This window comes from Barbatula barbatula (assembly GCF_947034865.1).
Source record: "Barbatula barbatula genome assembly, chromosome: 10".
In the NCBI taxonomy this organism is placed as follows: Eukaryota; Metazoa; Chordata; class Actinopteri; order Cypriniformes; family Nemacheilidae; genus Barbatula; species Barbatula barbatula.
Genome location: NC_136773.1, coordinates 14,780,393 through 14,795,441, shown reverse-complemented (window position 1 = coordinate 14,795,441; position 15,049 = coordinate 14,780,393). Strand labels below are relative to the sequence as shown.

At 37.7% G+C, this 15,049-nt stretch overlaps 1 protein-coding gene across 6 annotated transcripts in view; it reads left to right on the top strand.

The window, feature by feature from the left end:
- Window positions 1-15,049, top strand: part of plekha7a (pleckstrin homology domain containing, family A member 7a) — a 56,022-nt gene that overhangs the window by 3,327 nt on the left and 37,646 nt on the right. Inside the window, exon 1 of one of the 6 annotated variants that reach the window (XM_079466257.1) lies at window positions 6,416-6,893. The exons of 4 other annotated variants lie outside the window; for them this stretch is intronic. In XM_079466257.1, the coding sequence (XP_079322383.1) occupies window positions 6,820-6,893 (74 nt within the window). In that variant the 5' untranslated portion in view covers window positions 6,416-6,819. Of the gene's footprint in view, window positions 1-6,415; window positions 6,894-15,049 lie in introns of those variants that run through there. One more of the 6 variants, XM_079466256.1, reaches the window with a different exon arrangement.

Genomic DNA, 15,049 nt, shown 5'->3' with positions numbered 1-15,049 from the left:
ACCGTGTTTGTATTGTGAGTTCAGTGTTACGTGAGTGAGGGTGAATCATATTTTTCATCTACTTTCTATTCCTTACATAGAAGTCATTGTAAAAGACACGCTTTATTGGGATGTATATGAGTGTTTTGGACGGAATTTTACGGGTTTTATTGAAATCTGGTAACTAAGCAACTAAAAGCTGTCAAATGGTCTGCATCTGGCAGCATCAAAGTGGCAATGTCAGCCGAACACAAGTTTGCAAAGCCCATTCTTCTGAATGTCTTTAACAGTTTAAGATATACACTTTATTAAAATAATTAAGAAAACTTTATTTCAAAGATACAGAAGAAAGGATGAAAGGAATTAATCTATTCATAGTAAATTTATATACTAGTCATACATACAATAGTAATAGCTTAAATATTGCATATTATAGATGATGTTTGAGTGGAAGACAGTAGCATTCACCATCATGTTCACGTTCCCTGAGTCTTTGTAAATTTGCTGCTTTACACATTAGTAACACATTTTATATATTTATTTAAAATTTGCCCTTTTGTAGCAGCTTGGTAACTTGTAAACATATATATATATATATATAATGCACGGTATTACATTTTTTTGTATTGCATTATAATACTTTTTTATTTTCTTTGGTTCACCCAGTTGGTGTCAGATTATGCTGGTCCTTGTAGAATAGTTTATTTGTGAGTAATGTAATGTAATGTAAAAAAACAAAGGCCTACTTTCTCTGTTGATCATTAACTACTCTCTTCGTGCAAAATGTGTTACAACTGCTAACATCACAGACACCAACTGAAAATAATTGTTAACAAAAATAGTTATATTTGTAATTTGTGTTTATTACCTACTTGTGTTTGAAGCCCCAAAGCTGTCAGAGACCCCCTTATATTCTCAAATTTGCCCTTTTGCAGCATCTTGGGAACTTAAACAAGACTTATATAAAGCCCAGCAATAAATATGCATCAGATGACCTGTTAATGGTTTGTTGACTTTTATGAAGATACATAGACATTAGACTGTAGTTATTCTAACAGTCAGCAGGGGGAGAAGATAATGACATTTTTCTGATCTATTTCCTCTAAATCTGAGGTATAACTATACAGTACACTGTATATTTAGTATAAACATGCATGTGTGGAATTACCGCAAATGCTTGGTTTCTAAAATTTCTAAAATTCTTTGTGAGTCTTGGCTTGAGGCGTCATAGCAAATAAAGGATCAGTTCTGAGGAGAGCTCAGAAACTAGCAGCCCGGAGGCCAGCATGAGTCAGACGGCTCAGTGTGCTTCATATTAATGAATCTCTTTAATATGAATAAAGAAGTGAGCTCGCAATTACATATGAATGTGCCCTGCAGGATGTGAGTGTGAGAAATCTACAGAGCACATTGTTGATTCTCTTACCCCACCTTTACTGTTACACTTCTGTCAGAAAGGGAAATGTGTTACATAGAGACCAAGAGGCATTTTTGGTACTGATGCTTTATCATGCTCATGACATCTCAAGGCCTCGTGGACTTGAAACACTTGCTGTTTTATAAGTACATTTTCATAAGTCAAAGAATTTGTACAGACTGAATAGAATCATAATGAGGAAGACTAGATTATAATATCAAATTTAATTCAAGAAGCGAGTATAACATTTGCTGTTTTATGTGGGTGAGTGCTTCAGGGCAATTGAAACACTAGCGTAAATTGTAATAATATTACCGCTTTAATAGTCTAGAATAATGTGTGGGCAAATGTTTCAATGGGACCTATATCATAATGTTTTGAATGCATTATATATTTTTTAATAAAATAAACTGAATAGCTGATGAATCAATAATCTCACCTGCAATAAAGGCATATAACTTTTATATCACACCTACACGAGTATTAAATCTACCCGGCCTTAAAGCCAACATCATATCCATGGTAACTACTTGCAGAAATATGATCATCTACCTTTTATGCAGATCAAATGTATATGTCTAAAATTGTTTGGCATCAGAGCTGTAGATATGTACACATTGCCCCCTTGACTACTCAAGTGCAGTTTAATTTTGTTGTAGAATTGTATCTGTAAGCAGATAAGTATGACAGACTACCACCTCAAATGATCTATCCTTATACATTATCTTATATGCAATGCTGGTGGAGAGCACCCAACCTGATTCATCTGTCAGGTGACCTTCAGCAGATTACCAGACTCCCAAACTGCACTGCAGGAAGTCACTTCCAGCTCTGAGCATCTGTCTTCCTGACCACAGGTGGTGATTTCTGGATCGAACACCTTCCCATCCCTAGTCTCTTTTGCTTCCTTTTTGTACATTAGTGCATTATGACAGACAATGAGAAATCAAGACAAAACCACAGACATTTCTCAAAATATAATATTTTGTGTTCCTCAGTAGAAAGAAGTCATATATTTTTTAGCTGAATAAATGTTGTCAGAATTATATTTTGAACTAACCCTTTAACAAGACAAATTGTATATTGAGCCCAGTACTGATAAAAAATTACTTAAAGGGACAGTTTACCATTAAATGATCATTCTTTTTTATCATTTACTCGTTCTCAGGTTGTTCCAAACCTGTATAAATGTTGTTGTCCTGCTGAACATAAATAGATATATTTATGAGAAAATTTTTGTAACCGAACGGATCTGGAGCACTATAAACTTCCATAGTTTGGGCGAAAAAACACGATGGTGCCCCAGAATTGTTTACTTTCCAACGTCCTTCAAAATATCTTCTTTTGTGCTCAACAGAACAAAGAATTGAATAGTATTGGAACGACTTGAGGGTACGCAAATGACGACAAAATGTTCACATTTTGGGGGTAACTGTCCCTTTAAGTATTTATTGTTGGTACAAATACTTGAATATATTTCGCACTCTGAAATTTTGACCTCTCTTTATCGACCGAGTGGGCCTGGTTTCCATCATATACTGTAAAACCGCATTTCTTCTCACACACCTGAATGTCTGAACTGCCCTATCATCCTCTGCAGTCTCTCTCACAGCACGCATGCATATGGAACACATTGTCATGCCAGTTACTGGTATCACTGTGGGTCCTGCAGGACAGAGCGTGTGGTGGAGGGACAAAGGAGGAATTGAGAAGCAGATGAGGCGGCTAGCTAATGGCATGCTTTGTGACAGCCGGAGGCGTTGGCTCTCTGAACCCCCGGTGCCCTTACAGCAAACATTAGCATTGGCATTTGAGTGCGGCATCAGATCGTGTGTCCTGCCCTGGGAGACTTTAGAAAGGCAGAGACCGAGAGGAGGTGAGACAGGGCAGGGTCTGTTGTACTGCTGTGAGACTCAGAATGGGAAACTGCTGTGGTTGTGAACGGGAATTGGGTCACGAAACTGTTCTGGTCAGACAGAAGTTTGCTTGGCCGAGGACGGACCGGGCCATCTTTGGGATAGACAGGTACATTTCCACACCTTTGTACGGTGTAAATAATGCTTTGGTTGGATTGTTTTTCAGCGGTTTTAATTCTGCAGCTTTTGAAAGTTGTATTGATGCATTCGGTCGGCTGATCTGTTTGATTCTGCAGAAACTTGTGCATGCTGCCTGTGTTATTATTCTGCCGTTAGGAAGGATATGCTGCATCTTGGCACCCGTTCATTAATTAAAGTCACAGTGTCTCATTTATTTCAATAAGTTAAACAGCATATGGTGTGGAAGAGTATTAATTATAGCATTTGTGAATTAAGTACACAGACTCGCTTTTGTTTATATTTTGTCAGTTTACTCAACACCCTAAAGTGCCTTTACAGTTGGTCTGTTATGTTCTAGCATGATTTCATAAAATGAAATAAGAATCGGATGGTTCTCTTTCTAAAGCATCTTCCTTGTAAAATCCCAATCATGCAGAATGGAAAGCTTGTCCGATCTCCCCATATTTAGTTAAAAATGAACATTTGATGTTATGACCTGAACCCCGCATCACTTCAAAATGTCACATCTTTTTTTTTGCTAGTTCAGTGACCCTTTGTTACAAAAGTTAATGGAGGTTAATAGAGTTGAATGAGAGATTGTGATTGACGGATTTCTTGAAAACAGCTTGAAAAGTCTAGACTCTTTGTATCCATGACTTTGAAAGCATGTATTTTTCATGGCCATTATATAAAACTCATACACACTTACGCACACACACACACACTGATAGAATCTTGCATTCTGTGTATTGAATGCCCTTTAGAGGAAAGTTTTAATTGAACAAGCTCAGATGGTATGATAAAACTTTCTGGGCACATTGGTGCCGCTGGATTGCTTTTATGTGCAGTGTTTAAATACTCGTGTCTTATTCACTAACAAAGTGTAATGTAGTTAAATTAACCAGATACTTTGTATAATAGATATTAATTAAAACGATGTAACTGTTCCTCTTCACAACGCAAACATAGCTCTTTATTTTCTTTTTATGTAGAGATTCCTTAAAAGGGTTTTATGGTAGATGTATAATATAATGTATAGGCCTCTTCAGAAGATGTAAACACTGGTCCATCCACATTTACGGTAAAAAAAAATTTAAGTTCCAGAATGTCGTTTTTTGGAGGATGAATTGACAGAAATGCTAAATAATTTCGCAAACCTCTTCCAGCCTGACATCCGCCATGTTTGTTCTGAAGGCTCGAGATATTTTGCGAGGTTTCCCGTGTTTAAAGTCAGGACTCTGTTTCTTTTTGTGGTGTGCTGTCTTCGCCACACCGAGGCTTTCCACACATTATAAGAGCAAAATTATTACATCTGGGATTTTTTTCTCCTCATGTTTGTGATCTCTGTTTAAAACCCCTATAAGATTGGGTGTGGCCACAATATTTCATGGAATTCACCATGTTGTTTCTACAGTAGCCCTAAACGGACAAATTGCTCAGCATAGCGTTTTGTAAATACTTCGGCAAAGAAGCGAAAACGTGACAACATTTCTGTTCTGTGCAGCCACCGTAGTGCTTTGAAAGGTGGGGTAAAGTGAGCCATTTGTTGCAATTTGCAACCTCACCACTAGATGCCACTAAAAATACACATTGGTCCTTTGAAACTTGCATATATAAGTATAAGATCATAACTGTGTGTGTGTGGCTTTTTGTCCCAATACAGCAAGTGAAAACAGGTGGTTGTAACGTTTATAGGCCAAATCCTCACACATGAGGGAAGACGTCCCCCTGACTTTGAGTGTGCGTGCTGCAGACTGCTGCGTGCTGCAGATAAGCCGCACACACGTCACTAATCACACACTTCTCTACAGCTGATAACATTGACAGAACCACACATTCAAATTCAAGCAGAGCTGCATGTGTGGTTAACTGTACAGTATTTGTGCACTGCTTTAAGGAATTGCTGTGGTACAGAGAGGTGAAGTTACTGAACCGTTGCGGTTGCAAAAATCTTGTATTCACTGACCACGTCCAGTCCAGTTTCCAGGCACTGAGATGTGCTGAAATAGCAATCTGGCATGAGCCTTTTGAATAAAAAAAACTTTGTGGTCATTGACTGAATTAGTCCAAAATGTCCTTTAATTTGAATGATCAATGGATCGTTGCTGGTTGATCACTAGGCAAACCTGGTGCATGTTGAATTAGCACATTAGTTGAATAGATGGCTCATTTAGTTTTTTGTAGATTTTGTCAGAAAAGAAAAGGAGCCAACATTCAGACATCGTTCTGTGTTACACAGACGGGGGATTTATTCCTTCAGATCCCTTGGCCATTACTTGCCCAACCAAAGACAAAGCAGACATGAATACTGTTCTTTTAAAGTTTGTTTTGTGCTGATTAAAAACATTTCAAGCCTATCTGGGACGGACTATGATACGCTTCCTGCAGTATTCGTCTTCTGTTTTTTTCTGCACCGTGAAGACATGGGTTTAACGTAGCTTTCGAAACATTTTAAAAAATCACATTCAACCCCAACGAAGAATGAGATTTAAAAGCCAACTTTCCATATTTTATATGCAGAACAATAAAACTAGTGTCAGTAAAATTGACGGATGGAATGGAATTGTACCTTAAAATCTGTCGTATAATTTAACATTTACAGCAATAAACACTTTACCTGTTTTTGTCATTAATGGCTTTAATTTCAAAGACGGAGCCAAAAATCTTTGCTTCAAACAATGAACAGATTCAGACGTCTTAGCCAGCACCATAGCCAGTGACTTTCCTTTAGGAATGCTGGGATATTTCTGATCAGATACAAAATGGCACCTGTAACCTTATTTCAATAGTTGATTAAACTGTTAAACCCTCTCTGTCTTTCTCGCTCTTTCCGTTTCTCATGACACATATTTCCCATCCTGTGCCCAATGTCTCTTCCTGCCCGTCCACATTGCACATCCTGTTAGTGAGCAGAGATTTCAAAAAGCAGGTTGAGCCTCTCCACCCCTCCCTTCCTCTCTGAGTGTGTGTGCAGCGGTACGTCACAGCAGAGGACTGGTTTGTATGTGCGCAGGCTGGTTACTGTGTGAGCCGGTGGGGAAACCTAAGCGTCGGGGATAGCAGACTTCACACATAACCATAAAATCACCATGTTTACGTCTTTCCAGGAACCTCCTGTTGTACGAGTTCTGTGTTTTGATGCCGTGGAGCTCTGAAACCTCTTTTCTTATCTACTGTCTGCTGAGAGATGGATGAGAATTAGAAAACTGGAACTATTGCATTATTCTCGAACGTGGTTCTTCCTCGTACTCTGACTCGCTGCGTTGTCAACACTGTTTTTCATGCATCGGCTGTTAAAATGAAAGCAGCAGTACAGGACTTTCTGTAAGTGTCAGCCATTCAACTAGAAGTTTTTCTCCTGGAGCTGTTTGGATTGAACAGGAAGCCATGTGGAGCCAATCTGAGAACTCCAACCATTACCAATCTCAGCCTGCTCATCCGTTTTACCATGCACCCTACAGGTGGGTGGTTCCTTCTCTTTCCATCGATGCTAGAGCAAATTGAATGTTTAAAAGATTGCAGGTTAAGAAGATCTATACCAGACTATCCTACAAATTTCATGTAATATTCAAGAAGATGTTTCAGGCTGGACATGCTTGTAGATGCTAAAACAGTTTGACAGGGTTTTGTAGTATAATACTAGATTAAATCTTAACCACGTGCCTCTGTGGGAAAGATTATATTGTGATGAGAGTGAATTAACCGCTGGATGAAGTTGTGACTTTTGGGAAATCCAACAGGTCCTGTTAAACTGGCAAGTTGAGTGATATCTGTGGAACTTGACACCTGTGAAGAAATACTTCCTTCATGACCTAACTTTCTGTTTCCATCTTGTAAAATACACCACCTTACAGCATTCCTCTATAGTTCAAAGTCCTCTCGACCAGAGGTTTTGTATTCTTTAGATTCCAGCAGCAACATTCCTAAACTAATAGCCAAATACTTGTGCAGGCGTGAAGACTCTTCTTCAGAACTCTTGGTCAGTTCTTACAAACAGCTCAGGAAGACGAGGATTGTTCTCGTATTTAATAAAATATCTAGCACGCCGGCTCAGATTAGTTTATCATGATTTAATGATAATGAAAATAAAATAACTTAAGGAGAAAAAGTGGTCTTTCAGAGACACAGCTTGAGTATGTTTATTGCAATTTTGTTTTCTAATGATCTCATAATTATATTATGTGAGCTGCTCCCTTAATAACCTCTACCTGTCTATGTGTTTACCTTTGCTTTTTCTCCTAGAGACGTTACTGTAATTACAGTACAGAGAAAACGACTAACTTTAGTTTTCAGGTTTTAATTCATCTTGCATAAACATACAGTAGCGTTTTCATAAAATGTTAAATGTTAAAGACAGACCTTTTCAGTATTTAACATCAGATTATCATAAAAGACAAACTGCACATGCTTTTGAGATTTGCTCTGTTAAATTGCATCTTGTAGACATTTCACACTCACCCATGCCTCTTCTAGGAATACAAATAAAGTGTACTGTATTACATGGCTGTTTCGTCTCATGCCATTCAAGTATAATGACTTGCAGACGTCTGGAGATTCATCTCCAGGAATGGAAGCTAGACAGTTCGGTCAAACTAGATGCCATTTCGGAAAATCAAAAGGTTTTTTTGGTTCTTTTGAAAAGTAGTGTTTTCTTTCCACGGGTCAGCACAAGTCTGTGTATTAGCATCAGCACAAACCCTGTGATCCAGTTTGTGAAATGTAGCAGCATCTATAGCGGTGAGGTTACGAATTGCAACCAAAAGTCCTCCGCTCACCCCTCCCTTTCTAAGCACTACGGTGGCTGACACATGACAAAGATTTCATCACGTTTTCAATTCTTTCTGAAGTCTTTCAATTCGCCGAACAAGATAACATATATACGAAATGCGCTCTGTAAAGCGGTTTGTCTGTTTAGAGCAACTGTAGAAACAAAAGCCAAATTCAAGGCAGGGGGACCCATGGTTTATGTAGATAGAAATAGCTCATTCAAAGGTAATAACAAAAAATTGCGCTTCATTATGTAAGCTCTTAATACTTTAGACAAAGTTATGTATATTATATTGCATTTATGTCAATAGATCCTCCAAACTATTACACATTGCATCTTTAAGGCTTTATTGTGCACAATTTATGTAGTTGGTGAGTAGGCATGTAAGATGAATAATGTACCCACAGATAAACCCATATGAGGGTAATTTAGGCTCTGACACCTAAACATTTAAGATCCCCATCACCCTGTTCAGGTTGTGATAATGTTTAATGTTCATGTACGCATGTTTTTGCCTTAGCATCAAGCCTGCCAGGTTTAGTTTTTTTAATGGGCCAGATTGACGGTTATTGGTTACTTTAAGATGACTAAAAGCAGAACAGTGTGGTTTAACATCCTAATATTTTTTTATACAAATGCAAAACAAGTTAGTCTGTTTGTGATGTTTTTGCTTTCGCATGAAAGGGGACCTAATTTTTTTATATTTCATGCTAAATTGATCTTGATCGTCAGTAATCACTATGCTCTTTCATTGTTTGGCAAATGTAATTTGTTATTGCATTGAATGAATTTACAAACACAGCAAGACTGGGTGAAACAGCAGATTGTCTTAACTTAAATCCTAATTCATCTTGCTGTGTGTCTATTGAAAACATGCCAGGTCTGCCTTAAATTACATGACGTATACCTTATTAAGACATTGTCTTAATACATTTTACTATGGAGAGATATGGAGATTTATGTTTCTTTATTGCAGCAAAATGTTGTAGTTACCTGCTCGACATGTAGGGGCTAGCTGGGCCTACACACACAATCTCAATCAATATTACGGTTATTTGTTTCTCATCTCACACGACACACAAGAAGAATGTCTAATCAATTTTGTGCGCTAAATTGCTCTTTGATTTTCATCACACTGTATTTAGTCTCTTCTATATGCAGTGTAATATCATAATTGATTTACAGATCAGATTTTCACAATAAAAGCCAGCAGCACTATGACAGCGTTTGATTATCCATGCCATTTACAAAAAGCAAATTTCCACAGGGAGACCATCTGCTTCTCGTGCCCCGGCACGAACCAATCACGTTGCAGCACGGGTCTCAGAGGCACCACGCTGGGAGTTCAATACCCCAAAAGAGGGCTAAAAAAAGTCCCACACTCAACCGAGCTTTATCCTTGCTTGTAATTTATGTACTGACGTGCCTTGGTTTATCCAATGCGATCAGAAGACTGAGAGGATCAGAGATCAGAGGGATGATCCAGATGTGTGATTTTATCCAAGCTTCATTCCTGTCTGCCTCTCTCTGATGTGTGGACATCCAGCCAATGAACAGGAGAATTTTTATTTCCCTGAGAGGCCGATACGTATAACTGCAGATTAAACCAAAATGTGGAGCAACTGTTTTGAGAGCTGCTTGCGACTGAAGCCCGTGAGGTATGTCTGGTTTGTGAATGTTAAAAAGATCAGAAGATACCGTATCTGTGGTGAACATAGGTACCTTTTGTATTTATATCTATGTGTATACGTTCACCAGTGGTATTACTCTATTGGTCTAATATGTAGATTTTATGTTTTGATTGTAAAAACATATTTTCTCCATACATGCTTTTGAACAGCCATCGGTGGAGAAAGTTGGTGTACTAGTGTAGTCTTGTCATCACCAGCAGTGGCTGACTTTACCATTCTAACCACCAAAACCCTGACCCCTGAACCCTGTCGTACATCTCATGATCTAAGAGAAGAGTTGCCATTAATGCACCATATTTTCGCTGTCCTTCTGATACCTTGAATGTCCAAATTCACAGTTTTTCAGGAAATAGAAAAACAGTACTTTTTAAATGATTAAATACAGTGTTGTCAAAGTTGACAATCACTTTGTAATACTTTTTTTGTTAGACATTCATAAAACCCATTGACAAACATAAAGGGTGATTAATAATAATTAGGACTGTCAAACGATTAATCGCATCCAGAATAAAGGTTTGTGTTTACAAAGTATATGTGTTCTCTGCACTTTATTATTTTTATTTATAAGTGGATACACGTACATGCATATATTTACGATTAAAAAATATAAACATTTATATATAATAAATATATATTGTATTATACACTCACCTAAAGGATTATAAGGAACACCATACTAATACTCTGTTTTACCCCCTTTCGCCTTCAGAACTGCCTTAATTCTACGTGGCATTGATTCAACAAAGTGCTGAAAGCATTCTTTAGAAATGTTGGCCCATATTGATAGGATAGAATCTTGCAGTTGATGGAGATTTGTGGGATGCACATCCAGGGCACGAAGCTCCCGTTCCACCACATCCCAAAGATGCTCTATTGGGTTGAGATCTGGAGACTGTGGGGGCCATTTTAGTACTGTGAACTCATTGTCATGTTCAAGAAACTCATTTGAAATGATTCGAGCTTTGTGACATGGTGCATTATCCTGCTCATCAGACCAGGCAACATTTTTCCAGTCTTCAACTGTCCAATTTTGGTTGAGCTCGTGCAAATTGTAGCCTCTTTTTCCTATTTGTAGTGGAGATGAGTGGTACCCAGTGGGGTTTATGCTGTTGTAGCCCATCCGCCTCAAGGTTGTGCGTGTTTTGGCTTCACAAATGCTTTGCTGCACACCTCGGTTGTAACGAGTGGATATTTCAGTCAAAGTTGCTCTTCTATCAGCTTGAATCAGTCGGCCCATTCTCCTCTGACCTCTAGCATCAACAAGACATTTTCGCCCACCTTTTCACACCATTCAATGTAAACCCTAGAAATGGTTGTGCATGAAAATCCCAGTAACTGAGCAGATTGTGAAATACTCAGGCCGGCCCGTCTGGCACCAACAACCACGCCACGCTCAAAATTGCTTAAATCACCTTTCTTTCCCATTCTGACATTCAGTTAAGAGTTCAGCAGATTGACTTGACCAGGACCACACCCCTAAATGCATTGAAGCAACTGCCATGTGATTTGGTTGATTAGATAATTGCATTAATGAGAAATTGAACAGGTGGTCCTAATAATCCTTTAGGTGAGTGTGCATATATATTGGTAAATAAAAATAAATACATCTAAATATTTCCTAAATATAAGAGTATGTGTTTATAAACACAAAATAAATATGCACAGAACACAGACAAATATTATGTAAACTCAAACTTTTATTCTGCATGCGATTAATCGTGATTAATAGTTTGACCGTATTAATAATAATGATTTATGACACAAAAATTTAAATCACAAAATACTAAAATACAATGTTTCAGAAGGACAACAGCGATATGCATCTTTGTTATTTTTGCTTAAACTTTTAATCCCGATTAATAATTGCGATTATTCTGTCAGTTAGGAACTTTTTATATGTATTACACTTTTAGCCAATTAATTGATGTTTTAAAATTCTCTGTAACTCTTGAAGTCTACGTGACTCTGAAATCAACAGGACCTGACATCATTCTCTAAATCTCTCACGCCTTTCTCTAAACAAGCTGTCTGACATTTAAATGTCGCCATTCAGCGAGGGATTCAGGCTGCAACTTGCTTTTTGCTTACATGCTCTGTCTGTCACTGTGTGTGTGTACTGCGAGGCCTTTATTAATTCACCCCAGCCCTTTATGAAAGTCTCTCATCACTGCTGAGGAATTTTTCTCTCTTTAAATTGGAGATTTGTTTCTCTTAGATGTGTGTGAAGTAGCAGAATCGGCGAAAGAATCTTGTCAATTCAATTCCTTTTTAAATGAACTCGAATGCTCAGGATTGACACTGATGTGAATTAAGCTATGCAGAATAATGAAATGAGCATCCTCTGGCTTTGTAGGATGAGAGGGGTCTAAAAATATCGTTGGTGTGAGGTGTGCGTTTCTGTGTGTGTGTGTGACGAGGACCTTTTTGTGAATCTGTTCCTGGTGTTTTGGTTCAGAGGCTGATACAATATATATGTATTTCTGCCACTTACAAGAACAGGGCTGACACCTATTTTACTAGCCTTACTACAGATATAATTCCCAAGAGACAATATAGACAGACTTTGTTTTCTTGTATAGCAAACAAGGGTTTCTCACTGTGAAGAGTGCAGAGGATTTGCATGAAAACACGAGGGGGAGACGTCGTTGTTAATGTCTTGAATAACTTCAGATGTCATGGTGGGTGGCAGACATTCCAAAGCTTGAATATTTGAGAATAGTGTTGCTTTATCTTGTTGAATATTCCATAACCACATTCAAATTCACAACATTGTCTGAAATATTACAGTATGTGCTGGACCTTCATGAATATTGAAAGAAATGACTTGAGGCCTCTGAAGGGGAAGCTACATCTTTAGCTGTTCTTTTTTGTACAGTGTTTTGAAACAGACTTATTGGTACTATGGTACAGTGATGGTTTCTGACTGTAATCGTGTGGTACTGGTGGGGCACTGTTTCATGGCTATCAAGATACTTAAAGGGATAGTTTTACAAATTCATATCATTCATTAAACATTTTTTTTTAAAACATTGGTTTCCATTGATTTCCATTGTATGGACACTAAACCACTGAGACATTTCTCAAAATATATTTTGTGTCCCACAGAAGAAAAAGTCATTTGCGGGTAAATAAACAATTATATAGTTTACTCCAAAAAGATTATCCCTGATAAAGAATACAATATTTTAGTTAGTCTGTAGTGGAAATGACACGGAGTCGCTGGACATGATTTGTGGGCGGGAAGTACAGTATTTCGTTTTTCTAAATTCTGAAAAATTGCTCTCATGTCCCTGTGGTGTTGGGAAGTCTAACACATTGCAGTTTTATTTGTTTTTGATTCATTTGCAAAAAAAAAATATTCAAATTTGGAAGGAACAGAGCCTAAATTGTGGGCGAGAATTGTCAGATGTCTCTTATAGTTTAAAATATAAGAAATGCATGCTCTATTCAATGGATTAAATGGTGTTTGTAAAATTTTATTTTGATTAATATTAAAGAGATAGTTTTCTGAAAAGAACAATTTATCTCATAATTTATTCACCTCATGTCGTGATAACCTGTATGTGACTCTTTCTTATGATCAACACAAAAGAGGATATTTTGAGAAATGTCTTTGTTGAGTTCGTGTCCAGACAATGGAAATCAATGGGCTCCAAATGTGGTCGCTGCTGTTCTTCAAAATATTTTCTTTTATGTTATGCAGAAGAAAGAAAGAAGGTCATACAGCTTTGAAAGAAAGGAAAAATGTGGATTAACAATTCCTTGTAAGTTTTTGTTAATGTAATGACATGCTTTTTGTTATAACACTTACAGTAACTGTACCTTGCGATCAAAGTGAATGGCAGGGATCGTCCTATCATTTTAACCAGTGACCTCATAATTTATCCAACAAATGACCTTCATTCTCTAGCCTGAATTTTTATTTTTGGGTAGCTAAATGTAGGTGACTTTATGAGTCACTATGCACACAATGAGCATGGATATTAGAATACAAATGTTTGGGTTAACATAATCTGCCCTTTTTCTGCTTGCTTTTTTGTTTTGGTATGTGTGCATGAATGTGGTGACTCATACCGTAGAAGCAGCCGACTGATTCACAAGGGAACAATAGACATGTATGACAGAACAAATGGTCAGATGGAAGGCCTCAGATCAAAGAGCCGGCTTACCTATTTCCTGCTTCTTTACCTCCCGTGCACTGTGACAGCAGCACTGATCCATCTCACATCCTTCTCAGTGACAAAATAATATCGCGACTAACAGAGAGTAAAAGCCACACCGCCGGCCCTCGGGCAACTGGATGCTATTTTAAGCCGAGATCCATGTTTGGCCTCAATGGACGTCCGCCTCTGCTTTTCCTTCAGACATTGAGCATGTTTTTATTCAACTTAACGGCATCAATAGAGCCCTGAGGAAAAGACTCCGCAGCAGAACTAGATGTAGATGTGGTATGTTTCCCTCTGTTCACACCTTCTGGGTTCTTTGTCAGGTTTTAACAAGAGTATAGTCACTAGTGGAAAGATTTATGAGATTTATGCTAATTTGTTTAAAACTCTGGGCTTCAAACATGAAGAAAGCTCAGTTTTTTCTGTGCAACCGTTTGTTTTTCCACAGTTTTCAATATTAATCTGAAGATGTCACAAAAATATTAAAGATGGAAAATGGAGATATGTGCCATCATGTAACGATGATCACTAGGATGTGGTAAATTAATCATTGTTCGTTGTTATTAGATATGTTGGATGTGGTTTTGTAATAAGAATGTTAAAATCACAAAAAGCTGAATGCCACACAATTTTAGGAATAGTTTAAAATTACGTTACTTCCCCTCCGTTGTCGCTTTCAAATCTTATTCATACAATAAGAGTATCAGAGATGATGTATTTTTGTATGCAAAGCCCATAGCGAGTTAGCATTTCAGCACTTCCGGTTCAATCGGCCCAAAGTCAATACGTTTTTTCAATGGGGTTTTGGTTAAATGCCTAAAAAAGGTTTATACACCACAAGTTTACAAAAAATCTCACAAATGATGCAACATTGACACAGATCTCTAAAAACATGGATGGGGATTGAGAGATGTTGAGTAATTTAGTCAAGTTTGAGGCATGGTGGCGGTGACGTTGATATCGAGCGACTGTAGTGTAGTCTGTTTATAGCC